Source organism: Lactuca sativa, chromosome 8 (assembly GCF_002870075.4).
Source record: "Lactuca sativa cultivar Salinas chromosome 8, Lsat_Salinas_v11, whole genome shotgun sequence".
In the NCBI taxonomy this organism is placed as follows: domain Eukaryota; kingdom Viridiplantae; phylum Streptophyta; class Magnoliopsida; order Asterales; family Asteraceae; genus Lactuca; species Lactuca sativa.
Genome location: NC_056630.2, coordinates 12,679,538 through 12,701,005, shown reverse-complemented (window position 1 = coordinate 12,701,005; position 21,468 = coordinate 12,679,538). Strand labels below are relative to the sequence as shown.

The window sequence follows — 21,468 nt, the reverse complement described above, 5'->3', positions numbered from 1 at the left end:
GTTAAATGTATAATGAATTTCGACCACAAGCGCCTGGAAAACCTTTTAATTAGCTATGAAGAATGAAAACGTAATAATGTTGATACAAATTTGCTAATATAATCAAATGAATTATATGTTGTTTCACTTCTGAATTCAAATTGGTCAAGTTGAACTTTAATGCCTCTAAACTTATGTTATTGCAATGTATAATGAATTTTGTCTAAAAGCGCTTGGAAAAACTTTTTTATTAGCTATCAAGAATGAAAACGTTATAATGTTGATATCAAGCTCCTAATATAATAAAATGAATTATATTTGGTATCACTTCTCAATTCAAATTGGGCAAGTCAAACTATATCTTGTCTGTAAACTTATGTTACCGAAATGTATAATGAATTTCATTCAAAAGCGTCTGGAAAAACCTTTTAATTAGTTAGGAAAAATGACAACGTAATAATGTTGATATAAAGTTGCTAATATAAACAAACGAATTATATTTTATGTCACTTCTTAATTCAAATTGGACAATTCGAACTTTAATACCTCTAAACTTATGTTATTGAAATGTATAATGAATTTCATCAAAAAACGTCAAGAAAATTAAACCTTTTAATTATCTATGAATGTTGATATAACGTCAAGAAAAAGCTTTTAATTAGCTATCAAGAATGAAAACGAATAATTAAGGTCACATTTGATTATATTATCAACTAGTTATCAACATTATTACGTTTTCAATCTTCATAGCTAATTAAAAGGTTTATACAAACACTTATGGACGAAATTCATTATACATTTCAATGACATAAGTTTAGAGGCACTAAAGTTCGGCTTTCCCAATTTGAATTGATAAGTGACACTAAATACAATTCATTTGATTATATTAGCAACTACATATGAACATGATTACATTGTCATTCCTCAAAGCTAATTAAAATGTTTTTATAGACGTTTTTTGATGAAATTCATTATACATTTCAATAACATAAGTTTAGAGACATTAAAGTTCGACTTGCCCGATTTGAATTGAGAAGTGACACTAAATATAATTCACTTGAATATATTATCAACTAGATATCCACATTATTACGTTTTCGTACTTCATAGCTAATTAAAAGGTTATTATAGACGTTTTTGGATGAAATTCATTATACATTTCGATAACATAAGTTTAGAGGCATTAAAGTTTGACTTGCCCAATTTGAATTCAGAAGTGACACTAAATATAATTCAATTGATTATATTAGCAACTACATATGAACATTCTTATGTTGTCATTCTTCATAGCTAATTAAAAGGTTTTTATAGACTCTTTTGGACGACATTCATTATACATTTTGATAACATAAGTTTAGCGGAATTAAAGTTCGAACTGCCCAATTTGAACTGAGAAGTGACACTAAATATAATTTATTTGATTATATTAGCAACCAGATATTAACATTATAACATTGTCATTCTTTATAGGAAATTAAAGGGTTTTTACAAATGCTTTTGGATGGAATTCATTATACATTTCAAAAACATAAGTTTAGAAGCATTAAAGTTCGACCTGTCCAATTTGAATTGAGAAGTAACACTAAATATAATTCATTTAAGTTATATTAGAACCTACATATGAACATTATTATGTTGTCATTCCTGAAAGCTAATTTAAAGGTTTTTACATACGCTTTTGGACGGAATTCATTATTTATTTTGATAACATAAGTTTAGAGGCATTAAAGTTCGATTTGTCCAATTTGAATTGAGAAGTGGCACTAAATAGAATTCTTTTGATTATATTAGCAACTTTATATCAACATTATTGTTGCTACCTGGCGACTCGGATGCTGGTGGTCGTCTTTGTTAGAGCCTCTTCCAATGAGCAGTCTAGGTATGTCACACCCCCGGCTGAGGCGGCGGAACATGTCGTGTTGTGCGACTTAGTTCATGGATCACATGTAAACTAAATATGTATAACACGAGTACAACAATAAACAAAACATCATTTGTATTCCATCCTGATGTTTGAATACATGGTTCTTATAGATAATAGTATAGTACATAAGTTGCCTTAAACAAGTAGGAAGCCATAACAAAAACTAGTAAGCTAGATAGCCTGAAATCCATGACTAATCCTTCGTCTGAATTGTTTGATTACTGATTCCCTGAGAATACATGTAGTTTGAGGGTCAACACAAGTTTGGTGAGAGTCACAAGTTTTATGTTAACATCAGTGATACTTTTAAAATGACCAAAAAGTATTTGTGTTTGTAAGTAAAACCATTCTTGAAAATGAGTTTGTAAAGTACCTTTAAAGAACTTTGAAAAGCAAAAGGTATTATTCCATAAGTAAAACCATACTTAAAGGTATTATTTCATAAGTAAAACCATACTTATATCTATTTTGCAGTGAGAGAAAATATAAGTATATCAATACTTAAAACTATGTTTGTAAAGAGTCTTTGAATAAACTTTGAAAACCAAAAGGTGTCTTTGCATAAGTAATCCATACTTACTGTTTTGAGAGAAACCAAGCCTATGGTTTGTAGTATGTGTGTATGAGAGAGAGAGAGAGAGAGAGAGAGATTCTAGTTAATGTTTATAGTGAGTCCTATAACCGAGCTATGTGACTGAATGTACCCCCTACAATGATTCATTGTACGTCGTAGTAACAATATTAGATACTTATCACTCGCTTTGATTGATCGGTCGATGTTGTAGCTAGCAACCGCAAGTGGGGATGTCAATTGTAACATCCTGAATTAAGGTACATTTTATCCTTCTCTGAATCTTTATCAAAAGTGTCGCATTAGGTCCCTAATAAAAAAGGTTTGCAAAAGAGGTTGTACGCGGGGCGTACATATGAGTACGCTTGGAAACACCGTTTTTATCTCTTTGAAAAATAAAAATTTTACTATGATTTTTGGGACGTTACATTATAATAAAAATTACGTATAAGCTATTGGAATAAATCATTTTCTTAGTCATTAATAGTATATATAATTCAATACCTAACACCATAAGCTTTTTCGATTCAGTATTTGATCTTAGTAACCCTGGTTGGGTGCCTTTCGACAGCTTATACAAAACCAATGATCATATGAAGAATTTACCCCTCAATATAAAGACAACAATTGTCGATTGTGAATGTACATGTGGATATTATACCGAGGATATAATTGTGCAACCATGGATGCAAAATCACCATAATTTGAAATAGCTTAAAGACATATATGCCTTCCGGTTGCTGATTGTTTTAATACACCAATATATGAGCTAAGGCCACATCTTTAACATAACATAACCCATAAAGAAATTCTCATATATTTATGTTCATCGTAAACAAAATAAACTTATCTTTAATTCAATTTCCAAGATAGACTATTAATGAAAGTTTTCCTAACGAAGAACTTGCACTCATGGATTTTGTACCAATTGAAGCCCTACAAATTGACATCACATTGGTAACAAGGTGTGAGGAGGAGGGGAAATATAGACTTTATGTATGACCATGTATAAGATAATCCAAAAACATCAATTACAAGCAAATTTATGGAACAATATGCATAGTGGCAATTAGAAGCCAAAATCAAGAAAAAAGAAACCTAAGACGATCAAGCAAAAAGCTCAAATCAAATATGAAATTCAAGGAATCAAAACCAACATTTTTGTTGCAATAAACACAAATACTAGTAGGAAGGGACAACGGGTGTTTTGGATTGCTCATTTAAAAAAGAAATGACGTTTATTTATAAAATGTTTATTGATTTTTCCGGTGTTAAAAGAGAGTTTATAATAGTAAATTAGTTTATCTGGTAGTAAAATATAATAAACGGACATAAGCTATTTGAGATAAGTTAAAAGGCATAACTTATTATTAAAAAAAAAAAAAAAAACTCTTTATTTAAATTAATAAAATCTTTTAGTTTTAATGTATTCTCGATCACTAAAAGGCAAAAAGGTAATAATAACAAATATGCTGCTATTTTGAGTTTCTATTCGTTTTCCTATTTTGTATACCAAAAAAAAATCTATGTTATTGTTTTATATTAATAGTAACAAAAATCAGAAGGGAAATCTTTAAAGTAATACATCCGATACACCCCTTAAAATTAATTTATCCACATTAATATCATCGTCGACGACTTCTTCACGCGTCACACCTCACAACGTCCGTTTTGGCGGTTTCAGATGTGTCTACGTTGAAGTTCATATAGATATAATCACGTAACGAAGTATCTCTCCAGATATTTTCAGAGAAAGTAATTCAGATATATTTAGATACATACAGAGTGGGTGAGAATTGAGATTGCAGCAGGTGATGGGGAACGCGTCGTGTATTCTTGTGGGTTGCATAGACCAAGCAAGTATAGGGGTTGTTGAAAAATGGGGTCGATTCGAGAAATTGGCTGAGCCAGGTCTCAATTTCTTCAACCCTTGCGCCGGTCAATATCTCGCCGGTGTTCTCTCCACCAGGATCAACTCGCTTGAAGTCAAAATCGAGACCAAAACCAAGGTTTTCTTTTCTGTTCCTTATAACTCACATGATCTATGAAATTACCTTCTCATGTATCGATTGTTATTTTTTGACCTATGTTGTGAGTTTAAATCCTTGATAATCGTACGATCTGCGGTAGATTATCATGTAACTATCATATGAATTGGTAGGTTGTATATTGTGATTTAGATCATAAGAAGCTAGAGCTAGGGTTCATTTTCCTGGAGCTGGCAAGCACAGTGAATTATTTCAAATGTTGAACTTCAAGTATCTTTCCTTTTTGCAGGACAACGTGTTTGTTCAAATAATTTCTTCAATTCAATACCGAGTAGTAAAGCAAAACGCTGATGATGCATTCTACGAGTTACAGAACCCTCGTGAACAAATTCAATCCTATGTTTTCGATGGTGATCTTCTTAGTTCCTACACTCATGTCCATTTTGCTTCTACAAAAATTCCTCCATAGTTTCTATCTCATAAACCAGTGGTATTCTTTCAGTTGTACGAGCTCAGGTTCCAAGGATTACTTTAGATCAACTCTTTGAACAGAAAGATGAAGTCGCAAAAACCGTATTGCAGGAACTCGAGAAGGTAAATTCATATCTTGTGTTAGGTTTTTTTTTTTTATATATAAAAAAAAAGTTTATATGATTTCGTGGGATTATTGTATTAATTAGGTTATGGGAGAATATGGGTACAACATAGAGCACATACTGATGGTGGACATTATACCTGATCCTTCTGTGCGTAGAGCAATGAATGAAATCAATGCAGGTCTTGCTTTTTTACTATGCACTATCATATTCTTTTCCTTTTTCCATTAAGTTCTGTATGGGTAAAGTGGTTGTTTGTTTGGATTAAGTTGTGTATACATGAGGTATTTGTTTCTTTTCTAGACTGATTGGATGAGACTGTATGACCATTCTACCCTTCCATTCCAAAAAAAAAAAAAAACAAATGTTGCGATAACTTATTGACGAATTTGTCCTTGTATGCAGCACAAAGGCTTCAGCTTGCAAGTGTGTACAAGGGAGAAGCGGATAAGATTCTTCTAGTGAAAAAAGCAGAAGCAGAAGCTGAAGCCAAGTATTTGGGTGGAGTTGGTGTGGCAAGACAGAGGCAGGCGATAACTGATGGATTAAGAGAGAAAATATTGAACTTCTCACATAAAGTGGAAGGGGCGTCTGCAAAAGAGGTGATGGATCTGATTATGATAACTCAGTATTTTGACACGATTAAAGATCTTGGGAACTCATCAAAGAACACCACTGTGTTTATACCACATGGGCCTGGACATGTGAGAGATATTAGTGATCAGATTCGCAATGGTCTAATGGAAGGGAAAGCAGGGTCTAGTGGTGCCCATCATGACTGATTGTACTCTGTACAGTTTTTGACATGTACTGCTTCTTCTTTTTCCTTTTTATGAATTTTTCATTACTAAATAAAGAATGATAGATATCAAGTTGCATTTGTCCAAGGACTGTGTTTGTGTGTGTGTTGATATGGAAGTTGAAACTTTGATATTAAATATTTTGTGTTAGGTGTTTTGTTTACTACTCATCCACTATATTGTTTATAGATCTTTACTAGTTAAAAATGTTTTGGTTAATAAAAGCATGTGTTCTTTTTTTACTTGTTAGTTCTTTAAGGTTAGAGGCATAACAGGATCTAAGCGCGCTATTTTTATGATAAAACTGCAGAACTTTATACGGCTATGTCTTTCTTTGCATAGATGGAATCATGGAAAGCACATCTTAGGGCATCTCCAACCTAACAATAAAAGCTATGCTAAATTAACTTTAACACTAAAATTTACTATTATAATGCTCCAACCTTACACTAAACTTAACACTATATATAGTGTTGGTGAATAGTGTCACACCAAATATAGTAGTATATTATTCATCAACATTATATTTAATGTTCAAGTTTCGATAATATATATTAATCATTGAAGTTTGAATGTACGTACTTTTTGTTTATTTCTTATATAATTATAGTTTTATATTTAATATTTTTAACTATATTACTATATTTAATAATTTAAAATACAATACAAGATTTATATAAAACACATAATGATATATATTATAATCTTAGTAGTATAAAAAAATACAAATGATTTCTTATGTTATTTTATATAACATATGATAATCGATGATAAATATGATTTTGACGTACCAATTGAAGTTGCAAGAGATATATTATCGACAGATGTAGAAATAATGATAGCAAATTCTAATATTTTTTGGTGGGTATAGACATATCAATGATAAAGAAGCTTATTTCGATTTACAAAATCCATTAATTAACCACTTATGAGAAGACATTTCAACGCATATATATATATATATATATATATATATATATATATATATATATATATATATATATATATATATATATATATATATATATATATATATATATATATATATATATATATATATATATGTGTGTGTGTGTATTATTTCCAAAATGCATGTATGATATTTTGTGTTAAAATGTTATGATAAACTAGTTGTTTCAATAATACGATAAATAAATAAATATATATGAATAAGTAGTTATGGTTATAGATTTTTAATAATACAATTTATATAGTATATTTATAAAAGGCTATGAACCTAGTTTGTAAAATCTTAATAAATATTAAGGGATGTTTTTGTAAAATTATAAAAACTAGATAGATATGAATATACCTAGAATATTTTCTTTTAGTGTTAATTATAATAATGTAATAGGTCGAAAAGGTTTAGCATTAACACTATTTGTTGCATTATTTTATAAACTTTAGTATAAAAGATAATGTTATGAGTTGGAGATTTCTTATTCTACTATTATAGTTGCAGCCCATTAACATCACTCATAGTGCAATAAATTGAATACATATCTCGATTTGTTGTTGTGCAGGTTTTGACCTAATATTTTCCTCTATATTATTGTGATTTTCCCTAGTCCACGGCTCCATCATTACATGCACAATCTTGGTTTCTTGACGTGTAAAAAACTGTTATTGTCACATCCTCACTAAATGCCTTCAACTACTACACCTTGGGTACATTTTAAGGGGTGATAGCTCTGTTTCCACCTAAACACGCTTTATCATGACTTCCACAACATTAAAATAATTTTATTTATACCACAACGGCACTGACAATGAAAAAAAAACACTTGGCAACACCATCGCTCTTCTCTAGATGCAAGAAATCTGAGTTTCTAAAACATGTAAATGGGCAGGATGCAACAGATGAAGTACATATAGTATTTGATATTGATATAGATAGTTAAATAAAACAAGTGTGTATCATGTCTATATTCTTAAAGTTGAAGAAGCGAGATTTATATAACATGGCAACTAAAAAAATAAATAACGATGCCTCATGGCTCTTGACACATAGACACCATTTCTCCCGCAACATATAACAGAGGATATCTTCATCCTTATCCTTTTCCTTAAGATGCATTTTAACTCACTAATCACTCTACTCAGTAGTATGTTCTTTGACTAGTACTGTAACCACCTCCACTGTAACTACCACCCTGCATTTATCAAACAAAAAAAGTAAACCACCAACCTTCAATCATTTCACCATTTGTGTGTGTGTGTGTGAGAGAGAGAGAGAGAGAGAGAGAGAGAGAGAGAGAGAGAGAGACCTGGTAGTAGCTTGTGTGATTTCGCACTTGAGATGATGCTGAAAGTGGTGGACCTATAATTTAAAAATAAAAAAAAATGTTATGATTTGGTGATATGTATTAAACTTTACAATAATAGTGTAAACTGATAATTGGTTAAAAATTCAGAGATATAAAGAAAGTAGGTAAAGGATTACCTCCAACGTAAGTAACAGCAGTACCTCTGCCATCATGTCCAACACTTCTACACAAGTCACAAAAACATTTTGAAATGTAAATGTAAATTTAAAAGCAAAACACAATTACTATTATTATTATTATTATTAATGTTGACCTTGGGATTGGGAGGAGAGAATCATAAGGATCACGTTCACGTTGAAGAATTAAAGATTGTTGTTGATAGGGTCTGTGAGTGTGAGTGTGATAAGACTGAGATTGGCTCATAATGGGACGATCTGAATATCTTGAATGAACTTGATTTTGACTTTGACTTTGACTTTGACTTCCAAGGTAGACAGTTTGATGATGATGTGGGTGGTTATGGTTATGGTTATGGGTGGGTTGAACATACCCTGAATATGGTCGACTACTGTGTGTAGCACCAGAAACAGGTTCAATGTATCCAGCATGTGCTTCCTACATATACAAATACAATCATTGCACCTTTATTTTTAGCAAACACGACAACACCAACCACATCAATATTTAAACAATCCCAAATACCAATCTACTTCCATTTCTTGCATTTAAGCCTTTAAAAATAATAATCATACCATCTCCTTGAAGTGTCTTGTGGACAATGAATCAGGAGGCAGACGAAAAGAATCAGATGCAACAGCAACAGCAACAGCATATGAATGACCCATGTATCTGGTTCTGGTGCTGCTTCTGTAATCATCATGCCCTCTTCTAATATGATTATCACTGTTTGGATTCCTAATAATAACATTATCTCTCTCTCTTCCAATTGCATGCACATTGCCTAAAATTTTCAATGTAAATGGGGTCAAAAAAGGTACATTGCTATTTCTTGCCTTTAGACTGCTGGTATACTCCTAAGTCCTAATCGGATCCTAACTAGTATCAATTCTGGTTCTCTCAGTGTGGCTTCTTAAGTAGAGAATAGAGATAATGGGGGGCAATAACGTCTTTTAGTCAATTAGGATAGGTCGGTTGAGTAGATCATCATCATCATCTTGGATATTCCTTTTTTAGTTCATTCATTCAATCAATTTCCATTTTTAACAATTCAAGTGTACAACAACTGGCTACTGGCTAGGAATAGCAAAGCAAGAGGACATAAATAGTAATATACCTTTCTGTTTCTTGAAAGGCTTTTTGTTTTGAGGGTTTCTGTTAACTCCATCATGCTTTGGGGGCTTTCTTTTGTGATTTCCTGGTTTGGAGGCGGATTTACTATTTTGCCCTTCAACCCCGACACCAAATTTTGGTTTTTTTGTATCACCATGTCTCAAATTGGGAGGAGCATTCACGTTATGGTCAGAGGATGCTTTTCTTTTCTTATTAGAGCTTTCACCATTTTTTATACTTCCCTTCACCTTATTTTTAATGGTATCATTTTTATTTCTTTTAACTTGCTGAGAATTCAAACCACCTTTTGTTTTTATTGGTTTAGGTTCTGAAATTTCTTTAGATTTTCCACCCTCTTTATTCGATGTTGAGGCTTCCACTTTGAATCCCCCACCAAAACCCTGCTTCTGAGATCGACTCTTAGACTGAGGCTTTGAAATGTTGGCTTTGATCTGAGGTAACAAATAATAAACCCGAATGATGTTTCACACATAGCGTTCTTTTTTAGTGAATTACAAAAATGGTCCCCGTTATATGCAAGGGAATAATATGATCATGTGGTATTTTTACGGTTTTGTTCCAAAAAAAAGGGCAACATTGTCATTTTACAATGTTAACAAAAGGGCTGTTAAAGTTAACAACACATGGACCAAAATTCGATATAAGGACCAAAACCTCAAAAGGTTTCAAATCTGGACTAACCCCTGTAAACAACCGCATACCACAGGGATCGTTTTTGTAATTTACTCTTTTTTATGAGGGGAAGTAAACATCCATACCTTGACTTCTCCTCCAATATCAGCATTGTTGATACCCTCAACACAAGCCAAAGCATGTTCATTTGATGCAAAAGTGATGAACCCAAAATCTTTATGTTTGGTTCGTGGGTTCAGGCATATATCAACTCTAAGAATCTCACCATACTTTTTACAAATCTCCTTCACCTTCTCTTCACTCCAATCTTTAGTGAGTCCTTCCAGATATACCTTTTTGGCCTAGAACACAATAAGAAACACATTGATCGATTGACCATGGAAACAGGGAATTCTAACAAGTTTTATCACATACCTGTGACAAATCTTCATCATTTTGACGCATAGGTGTTTGAGCAAAGGCAACCTTAGCACTTATATCACGCCCAAAAACTGCATCTGGCTTTTTGAGTCGTTGAAATGCTGCTACTGCATCTGAATGTGTGGTGAATTCCAAGAAAGCAAAACCTTTATTTTTCCCTACAAGCTTGGGATTCTCAGGTAAACGGATCATCTCAATATGCTCAATTCCATATTGTTTCAATTGTTGCAACACCTTAAAGAGGAAAATGGGAACATTGAGTATCAACTAGCTGGTGCTTTGAAAGCAATCTTATGCAACAGAGATAGCTTTGATACTTGAACAAATAGAAGTGAACGATTATAAAACATGTAAACTTACTTCCTCCTTTTTCCATGTTTTGCTAATATTTCGCAAATATAGTGTATGATTGTCCTGGCTTTCTGATATCTTTACATGTTTGCCCCTCACCTAGGCATATAAAAAACATATTAGAATCTGACTTGTTCAGTTCACCTTCTGTCAATTCCCAAAACCACATAAGCAGAGCTCAATCTCATACCTCAACTCCATCTTTCAACTCCAAAAGAGCACGCTTTGCTTGATCGGGAGATGCAAACCGTATAAATGCAAAACCTTTGCTCTTTTTTGTGGTTGAGTTCCTCACTATTCTTGTTGATTTCAGCTCCCCAAATTGTTGAAAGACATTGACCAGATCTTCTTCAACTGTATTCTTGTCCAATCTTCCAACATAGATTTCAATGTCCTTATCTTTCTTATTATCGGGGACAGGATCCTGAGAAGGATCTTCCTCGCCTTCATTGTCTGCATCATCTCCCTCACTATCATCATCACTTTCCCCATCTTCTACAACTGAAGCAGCAGCATTGTTACAAGGTGCTTTGTCAACATTAGATTCTTGAGCTGAGATGGTTTTCGCATTTTCTTGTTTTCCTTCTTCGTTGTTGCCTTTGACAGCTAGAGGATTGTTATTGTCATTTAGTATTTTTGAGTTATTAAACGACTGAGCTTATTATGCAGTTACGAGGATATATGATCCATGATGTATGAGTTTGACCGTAAAACACCTCATCTTCAAGAGTAATCAAGTAATAAATCAAAATGTATGTTCATGGTGAAAAATTTTCTTACCTGCAACTGTCTCCAATTGGGAACCATTGATGCCTGATCCTTGTTTGTCTTGATCCACATTCTCGCTTCCATGCTGTAAATCATCTTTCTTCTTGACTATGGTCTCGTCAGATTCATCATTTTCTAGGTAAACGATTCCATCTCCTTCTCCTTGCTTCCCTTTACCAACATCCTCACTTACCAGCGGTAAATCCTCTGTGACCTTATCTCCGCCCACGTCCGGTTCACCGCCCTCATTTCTCGCTTTATTCCCATCACCTGCTGCGGAATTCTCTAAAACGATTCCCACCTTAATCATCGATTCGGGAGAAACAACAAGAGATGTAGTTGAATCACCGTCAATTTTAGCAGAATTGAGATCGGATACTTCTACCTGACCCGACATCTCCGTCTTGACTTTCGCAACATCTTCTAATTCAGCTCCCGTTTCAACTTTTGGTGTGGTTGATTTATGATCACCAACAGGGGTAGGTGTGGTAGCTGATGATGATTTTTTGCGCCTTATAGGCGTCTTCCGAGGAGGCATGTCTGGTTTGTATATGACCCAACTGCAATGACTTGTTTGACGGGACGAGGGTTAGGGTTCTTGTAGCAGTTAAAGGCGATGAAAGTACCGATCGATCAACAGAGAGAGAGAGAGAGAGAGAGAGAGAGATGAAGAAGGGTATCGAAGTACCATCTAACAAACTACGGAGCCGGAAAATTGGAAACCGCGAGGAACCAGGATGGGCCTAGCACATTATCCAAGTAAATCATTTTGGTATCAAATTATCAATATTTTGATTTAAGGTTTTATGTTCCCAAGTCCCAACTATTTTGGGCTATTTTCATGTTCCAACTATTTTGGGCTGTGATTTCCTCTTTCTGCATAAAACTGTCTAAAGTGCTTCGGTACGAACCGAACTGGCCTCAAACGCTCTTTTTGATTGTTTTTGTCCAGAGTAAAATAACCTTTTATCATTCTTTATCATATTTTGCCTATGAATGTTTTTTTTTTTTTTTTTTTTTTTTTTTTTTGCTATTATTAAAACTTTTGTCTATACAAATAAAAAGAAAGATGTTAAATGAAAATATTATGGGGAAAATGACTCTTGAGGGTAATTAACTTTTGCGTTTTTACTCATTTTGTCCTTTTTTTTTTGTATTCAATATACTATCGAACTTGTTGTTGGTGTTTACCATAGCCCTTTTGACCGGCTTTTGACCTGTGATAGCCGGTCAAAGGTTATGGTGAACACAAACAACAAGTTTGATGATATATTGAGTACAAAAAAAAGGAAAATGACCAAATGAGAACAAACGCAACAGTTGGTTACCCTCCTGATTCATTTTTTTTTTACTAATTTACAGCAAATCTCACGTCATCTCTTACTGAAATTAATGACTATGAGATTCATTATTGCTTCTCTTCAAAACATAACTCGCGAAAGGACATTATTCATGCATGTACAACTTTGTAATGCACTTGAATATTTATTAGGGGAATCTTGACTAAGCAGACGCATTTCATGATTACATTTACATTTGCAATCAAATGATTTATCGTATCATGGATTCTAGACAAGTCTACAAACGAGTGGAATCACAAGTGCTGTGATTTTTGAGTTTACTTAGATTTAAGATCGAACTAATGAGATAAGATACACCATCAATATGTACAATATCATGCTGTTTTTGTAGACACATCACCATAATATTGTACATATTGATGTTGTATCTTATCCCATGAGTTTGATCTTAAAGCTAAGTAAACTCAAAAATCACAGCACTTGTGAATCCACTCGTTTCTAGACTTGTCTAGAATCCATGATACGATAAATCATTTGATTGGAAATGTAAATGTAGTCATGAAATGCGCCTGCTTAGTCAAGATTCCCCTAATAAATATTCAAGTGCATTACAAAGTTGCACATGTATGAATAATGTCCTTTCATAGGTTATGTTTTGAAGATAAGCAATAATGAATCTCATAAAGTCATTAATATCAGTAGGAGATGATGTGGGATTTGCTGTAAATGAGTAAAGGGAAAATGAATCAGGAGGGTAACCAACTGTTGCGTTTGTTCTCATTTGGTCCCTTTCCTTTTTTTGTACTCAATATACCATCGAACTGATGGGTTTTGGTCATAAGACATCCTATGTGTTCATACAAACCCTAATGCTTGGATCTATGTTTCTCTATTGTACATGCTTTGAATCCAAGACTATAAACCCTAATTCTAGCATATGGAAATCAATATTAACATATAATTAGGTTGATGATTTTACCTTGATTGTTATGTAGCAACAACAATCCTAATTCCTCCTTGAATTGGCTTTGGAAGGCTTAGAGTCACAAGTGTCACTCCTCTAATGGCTTACAAACACCATAAGCAAGTGGAGAAGGTATAAGGAGAGAGGGGAGGTATTGAATTCGTTTCTAGGACCTCTTGGGAAGGCTTAGACGAATTCATGAGCATTGGGGTCTTTATATAGGGTTAGGATTAGGGTTTCAGTCCTTATCCTTATCTAGTTACTTGCCCATCAAGCAACCATAAGATAAGCCTTGAAAATCCCTATCTTTTGGACCTTGGACGATTTTAAGGATATCCTTATCCTTGAATTCGTCCATCCTTTAACAAGGATAACCATTGCCCTATTTTGTAACTATCACATAATTACAATTCAGCTCCTCTAGTTTAATTAATTACACTTGATCACAAAATTAATTCTCAATTAATTATTGACCAATATTAATTAAACAAATATGATTTCTCCTTTAATATATTATTCTTATAACATGTTAATAAATCATAATAACCTCTCTCTTTATTTATTTCTCCAATCAAGTTGCTTTGGTGAAGGCAACCCAAAAGGACCATGCACCATCGGGTCAAGTACATACCAAAATAGTTATGGACTTAGACACTAATCCAACACGAACTTGTTGTTTGTGTTCATACCAAAATAGCTATGATGTCTCTCACTCAAAGTACATTCCTTTGAACATCCTTTTGCATAAGAGTTTCTAATCTAGACATAGATTTTCAATATTCAATTCCCTAATATGGACACGCTTCCATATTTTCCGTATGACAACTCATTCTTAATAGAATCTTATCTATTCGTAATGATGTCAATATGGTCCATCCGATATGGAAACATTTCCATAATTTCCATATGACAACTCATCCTTAATAGAATCTTTTCTATTCATAATAATGTCGATATGGTCCATCCAATACCATGTTTCCAACTACTCACAAGCGACCAATCCTCGTCGAACTTTGGATTGTCCTTTGATAGTTGTTTAATTATTTTAGCCAAAACCAATTCTTATCCTTTTTCCTTCTAAATGCGCTAGACATTTGGAAAAATTTAGAATGGTCAAACATTAAAGCATTTGCAACCGATCCTATACCCGAAGCGTATGGGATACGATGCATAATGTTTTATTTGCTATGCTCTCAAAATTCGAATTGTGAAGAGGAATGCCGTAATCATAATCGAAATTTTAAGAACACACTATGTACCTTTGACTAAATTTATTAACATTTCTCAACCTAAACCTTTAGATTTGAAATGAAGCATAATATTCTCTCCCTTAATTATAGCAAAACAACTTTATAACCCTTACTACTTTGCAAGGTATAACTCTTGTTTACTATAATTAATATTGCCATCTTGCAATACGTGCCTTAATAATCATACAATCATAACATTTATGCTCCCACTATCATGATGATTATTATAAAACATAACACTTATGCTCCCACTAGCTTCGACATGTATTCATAAACATCTTAACTTTCAGAAAAACAATGCTTATTGAATTTCTTAAGTTCATGTTTCTAATACTTAGTGCTTTGATAATCTTTTATCAAGGTTTCTTGAACTTATACACCTTTGCCTTCTATAGTTCATATGTGTGTCTAAACAATTAAGACTAATTGCCAAACCTCACAATTCAAATTATGGAAAGGGATACCGTAACCATAATCGAATTCGAGAATGCAATTTTACAATCACTATCTTCTTAAATCTTTCTTAGTGAAAGCATTTCCTCACAATCATTTTCATGAAGGAGGAAATCTTATGACACTTAGATTTGAGCGGTGTATGTGTTCCTATCCATGTGAATTTGTTGAAACTAAGGTTTACGACAAATTCAAACTCATATGGACCGATCTTTCTTAATCTTGATTTCTTGCCTTATGGTAGCACAACTGCCCACCATGTCTTCCAAGCAGTTAAGCAGCTCACCCTTTCCTATCAATGTACCTTTCATTGATTAAGGTGCTTTGCCTTTTATGCATTCAAAATGAGAACTCATAGAACTCACATGCATAATTAACTCATTTGGAATAGCACATAAGCAAAATAATGTCAACACGATAGGTTGTAAACCTCAACTCGTGTGCTAGTGATGATCGATAAGGTTTATTTGATTTGTTCTTGAAACCTTTCAAGACCATTAAGACTCCCACTTACTCCTTGTCATATAAGATTCTCTTGTCAAAACATTTCTTGACAAACAAATATTCAAGAGTTAGTGTAGCTTTTATCAAAACTCTTCATAAATTATTCCTAGTTGGTCTTTGTCTTATCCAAGACATCACAACTTTCCACATTTGATGAATGTTATAAACCTTCTTAATACTTTTCACTCATTGTCACAATCTTAACTTTAAGACTTGTTTTCGGAACGAAGTATGATTGACTTCTTGATTTAACCATTTCTTCAATTTTTGATTCCTCTTCTTATACATACAATTGTACTAAGACTCACTTAGAGGATCAATTGAGATATGGTTCTTAATCATTAAGACCTATCATAAAGCATAAAAGGTACTCTCCCTTCTTCTTAGAATGGAGAAACTTTTATCTTTCTGCCTACTTGATTCTTCTTATTCGTTCTGCTATTGATCTAAACCCTTTAATCAATTCAGAATTACACTTAATATCATATTTACTAAACCTTTAGTAAATCATGACGAATATCTTTGTTACTCTTATGGTGGACTTGATCAACACGCAACTTTGTGTATTCGATCTCCAAGTCCTTCACTTGACACTTTGTCAATGAATTAGTCTAATTTCCAAATATGAAATTTCTCATTCATCGTGCAACCAAGTTGCATGATTCCAAATTTCTGTCCAATTGAAACTTGGGCGATGAGAAACTCTCCCTATTTGGTAAATTCTCGACTTTTCCATAAATACCATAAATAAGAATCATATCCATTTGTTGTAGAAATATGCAAACACCAATTTTCATAACGATTTCATTGCAAGGAAATAAACAAATAAATAAATAAGTCAAACGAAAATTTATTTTATTTATAAAAGTAGCGAAAAACATTTGTCCTTACAATGCAAAATCCATTGAAAACTATGTATTTCAAAAGAAAATTTTCTAACAACTCTATCATAACTATCTAAGCTCAAAATCTAATCTTCAAGTCCATGCGATCAAGATCCATTCCTTGTGATTAGATTCATCTTGCTCTTTCACCAAGCTTCCTTTCTTTTCATCGATCCTGTAAAACATTCAAATGCAATCTTATTACATTATGTATTAAGAATTATTGAATAGGAACTTAATGGAGTTAGTGGATTTTACCTGAAGCGCAACTATACTCTTTGACTCTCCCATCTTCTGGACTCTTCAGGCTCTTTGGGCAGACTTATATCCAACGCCCTTTCCTTTGGCAGCAAACGCAGGTCGGTTCTCCTAGAACGTCCTCGGAAGCATGGTCGGTTGACTTTCCCAACAAATACGCTCCATTGCTTCGCCAAATCATTTATGATTCAACAGCAATGAGCATGTAAGTTAGGTCAATGAGGTTGTCGTCATGATCCATCATATAATACTTTCTTTTGAACTCATTATATGATTCAGGAAGTGACTGCAAAACCCAATTCACAGCCAACTCATCTGGGAATGACACACCCAACATTATCAACCTATCAATGTGTGATTTCATTCCTAGAACGTGGGCACACACGGGTTTACCATCTTCAAGTTTCATTTCCAATAGGGCTTTAGTGATATTGAACCTTTCAATTCTTCGATCTTGTGGGTTGGGGAGAACAATAGGAGGAGGAGGAGGAAGTGAAGCATGATTTCTTGTTCCTCGATTGAATCGTGGAATACCATCTTCATGTGGAAAGCTTGTTCCACGGGATTTGGGAAAACCATAGTTGTCGAACTTTGACATATACAAAACGGGAGAAAAACAAATTCAAGTTAGTTGATAGATTGAGTCCTTAGTAAATCACCCAAATGAGATACTAAGGCTAGGACCCAACACAATATTCTACAACTCGGGAGAGGGATGTCGTAACCCTAATTGCAGAATATTTGAAGGTAAGTGAATGACGATTCACTAATTTCCACCACGAAAAACGAAAAAGAAATTTAAGTTTTAAATCTATGAAAACTCCTAGATCCTTTGAGATTCATTGAACTTTCAATGGCATGTTTAAATCTCGATATGCCCCTCTTGTTTGTGATTGGGATGCCGAGGATCACAAAGCGGGTGTGAATAACCATGCAAACTTACATGGTGCCCTCACATGTTACAGTCACCTATTCGATGTGCCGGTAAACCACACACACTCCACCGAACTATGACAAACATTGAGTCACCCTTTGCTACCTTTGCTTAGAACCATTTAGTGTGCCGGTAAACCACACACGCTCCACTAACGTTTTCACAAGGGCACAAAGTGTAATTTCATGGAATTGCATCAATTCACTTTTGCCTAAGTAACTAAGATTGAGAATTTTATAAAACATTTAGTTACTTTAATAATTCATTATACTTATAATGGAAGGTTTCGTCCTATCCTACCCGTTCGGCTAACGACCCTCCACTAGTCAAGAGTGCGGTGGTTAAGAGTGGATACCCATTCAATCGCCATTTTATAGGCAATTTTCTTAAACACCCCTTATAGACCAGCTTCGTGAATGAGGCCTACTAACGGTAAGACTGACTTTTACTCATACATATATATAATGTTAGACTTTTAATGTTATATATAGTATAGGGTGTATTTTACACTTTTTAAAATACTAGGTGGTCTAATTTAACAATTATACTTTTAATTCAATTAAATAGTAAACCTAAACTTTTATGGATTTATTAAACCTCTTTTAATTATACACCTTAATTAATTAATAAACCATAAGGGTGTGATTTGAACTTTTTCAAAACTATACTAGAGTTTTAGAATTTAACATTCCTAATTAAACTTTTAATCAACTTTTAAATTCCAAAACTTGAGGGCAACTTTTGAAACATTTCAACACATTAGGGTTTAGAATTTAAATATACATCAAAATTAAACCATTTAATCAAAATTTAAATTCCAAAACTTGAGGGCAAGTTTTTGAAACCTTTTTCAAAACATTAGGGTTTTAACTATTTAAATTTCAAAACAACAAAACTTTTGGGTTCAAATTTAAACTATAAAACCTAAAGGGCAAAATATGAAACTTTTCATAACAACAAGGATCAAATAACAAATAATTTAAATTAACATTTAATCACATAATTATCCATATTTGATTTGTTTAATGATTTCTTGCAAAACAATTTATCAATTTAGTCAAAATAATTAATCAATTATCTTATAAGGAAACAATTATCTTATTAATTGATAAATATCTTCAATTAGATCAAACTTATAGTCAAATATATCATATAATCGGATTAATATTGATCTAACATGATAAGGTAACCATCCCAATGCAAAAACAGCAAGAAATCCTGAGATAACCTCCATCTGACAAGTTGACTCGTCGAGTCAAGCCTGGACTCGTCGAGTCACCTTGGACTCGGCGAGTTCAGCTATGGACTCGGCGAGTCCAGCCTCCAGAATCCCAAAAAACGAATTTTCCAGTTATACAATGCATCAATACAATTGAAACCAAGCTAGGCTCTGATACCACTGATGGGTTTTGGTCATAAGACATCCTATGTGTTCATACAAACCCTAATGCTTGGATCTATGTTTCTCTATTGTACATGCTTTGAATCCAAGACTATAAACCCTAATTCTAGCATATGGAAATCAATATTAACATATAATTAGGTTGATGATTTTACCTTGATTGTTATGTAGCAACAACAATCCTAATTCCTCCTTGAATTGGCTTTGGAAGGCTTAGAGTCACAAGTGTCACTCCTCTAATGGCTTACAAACACCATAAGCAAGTGGAGAAGGTATAAGGAGAGAGGGGAGGTATTGAATTCGTTTCTAGGACCTCTTGGGAAGGCTTAGACGAATTCATGAGCATTGGGGTCTTTATATAGGGTTAGGATTAGGGTTTCAGTCCTTATCCTTATCTAGTTACTTGCCCATCAAGCAACCATAAGATAAGCCTTAAAAATCCCTATCTTTTGGACCTTGGACGATTTTAAGGATATCCTTATCCTTGAATTCGTCCATCCTTTAACAAGGATAACCATTTCCCTATTTTGTAACTATTACATAATTACAATTCAGCCCCTCTGGTTTAATTAATTACACTTGATCACAAAATTAATTCTCAATTAATTATTGACCAATATTAATTAAACAAATACGATTTCTCCTTTAATATATTATTCTTATAACATATTAATAAATCATAATAATCTCTCTCTTTATTTATTTCTCCAATCAAGTTGCTTTGGTGAAGGCAACCCAAAAGGACCATGCACCATCGGGTCAAGTACATACCAAAATAGTTATGGACTTAGACAATAATCCAACACGAACTTGTTGTTTGTGTTCACCATAACCCTTTGACCGGCTATCACAGGTCAAAAGTCGGTCAAAAGGGCTATGGTAAACACCAACAACAAGTTCGATGGTATATTGAATACAAAAAAAATGGACCAAATGAGTACAAACGCAAAAGTTAATTACCCTCAAGAGTCATTTTCCCAAATATTATGTTTATTTGTCTATTCCTACATATTACCGATGAATAACCATGATGAATAACTATACTTCCACCGATCAAAATCACCGCCAACAACAAAACCACTCAAGGAGCGGCAACGCATGCCACCTCATATTACCGGCAGTAAATCATGGGCCACCCCGTTTAGCCTTATATTATTTAAATTAGTCAAATTTTATTGTATTGTCTTTTGACTTTTTTTTTAGATCATAATATTTCCAATGGTTAAGCTATACTAAAATTTAAAATTATTGTCACATCATCATTTTAAAAACTTTAACCTCTAATTAAATAGCATTTCAAATGGTTAACTTCTTCCTATAGTTTTTTTTATAAAAAAGTTAACCAATTTATCCATATCTATTTAAAATGTTCTATAAAATTCTCTTATTTAATTATTTATTTTTTAAACACACATCATATTTTAATTTATTAAAACTATTGCAATACATTGTTTCAAAAGAAATACGTAGTATATTACAAAATATCGTTCGGAAAAATTAATACGAAAAAACTATTACGAAATATTCATAAAAAGATTGAAGAAAGTTTTATAATCATTATAAGTATTTTATAAAAGAAATGTCATTAAAAATTGAATATAAATAACTATTTAGTATAAAAATAAAAATATTTAAAACTAAAATATATTTAAATGGGTAAAGTGAAATATAACTAAAGTATGAGGGTAATAAATGACAAAGGATAAAAGTATATTGACCACTTAATATATATTGAAAGGTCATTAGAAAAAAACAAATAAATTGAAGACTAAGTGTTTATTTAAAAAATGAATAGTAATAAGTTATAAAAAAAATTATCATATCATGCTCTTAGGTTTTTTATTCGATTTTGGTTTTTTTAGTTTGGTTTCGTTTTTTCTATTCAAACATAAAGAGCCATGTTAGCTTCA

The 21,468-nt window shown here is 32.9% G+C and overlaps 2 protein-coding genes across 3 annotated transcripts; one reads left to right on the top strand and one right to left on the bottom strand.

Annotated features, from left to right (window-relative positions):
• Positions 1 to 4,085: 4,085 nt before the first annotated feature.
• LOC111904033 (hypersensitive-induced response protein 4) lies at positions 4,086 to 6,021 on the top strand. Its single transcript, XM_023899813.3, has 5 exons — positions 4,086 to 4,483; positions 4,752 to 4,872; positions 4,965 to 5,056; positions 5,143 to 5,239; positions 5,464 to 6,021. The coding sequence occupies exons 1-5, from the start codon at positions 4,289 to 4,291 to the stop codon at positions 5,838 to 5,840; spliced, it is 882 nt and encodes a 293-aa protein (XP_023755581.1). The 5' UTR covers positions 4,086 to 4,288; the 3' UTR covers positions 5,841 to 6,021.
• A 1,698-nt stretch (positions 6,022 to 7,719) lies between these two features.
• On the bottom strand, positions 7,720 to 12,337 carry LOC111904032 (uncharacterized). 2 transcript variants are annotated; one of them, XM_023899812.1, is made up of 11 exons: positions 11,621 to 12,337; positions 11,031 to 11,446; positions 10,850 to 10,939; positions 10,484 to 10,723; positions 10,195 to 10,410; positions 9,420 to 9,867; positions 8,878 to 9,086; positions 8,439 to 8,740; positions 8,302 to 8,348; positions 8,126 to 8,178; positions 7,720 to 8,011 (listed from the first exon to the last, which is right to left on the bottom strand). In XM_023899812.1, exons 1-11 carry the CDS (start codon positions 12,144 to 12,146, stop codon positions 7,958 to 7,960), a joined length of 2,601 nt encoding a protein of 866 aa, XP_023755580.1. In that variant the 5' UTR covers positions 12,147 to 12,337; the 3' UTR covers positions 7,720 to 7,957. The 2 variants fall into 2 exon arrangements, with proteins under 2 accessions (XP_023755580.1, XP_042752819.1); XM_042896885.1 differs by lacking the exons at positions 8,439 to 8,740; positions 8,878 to 9,086.
• Between the last annotated feature and the right edge of the window lie 9,131 nt (positions 12,338 to 21,468).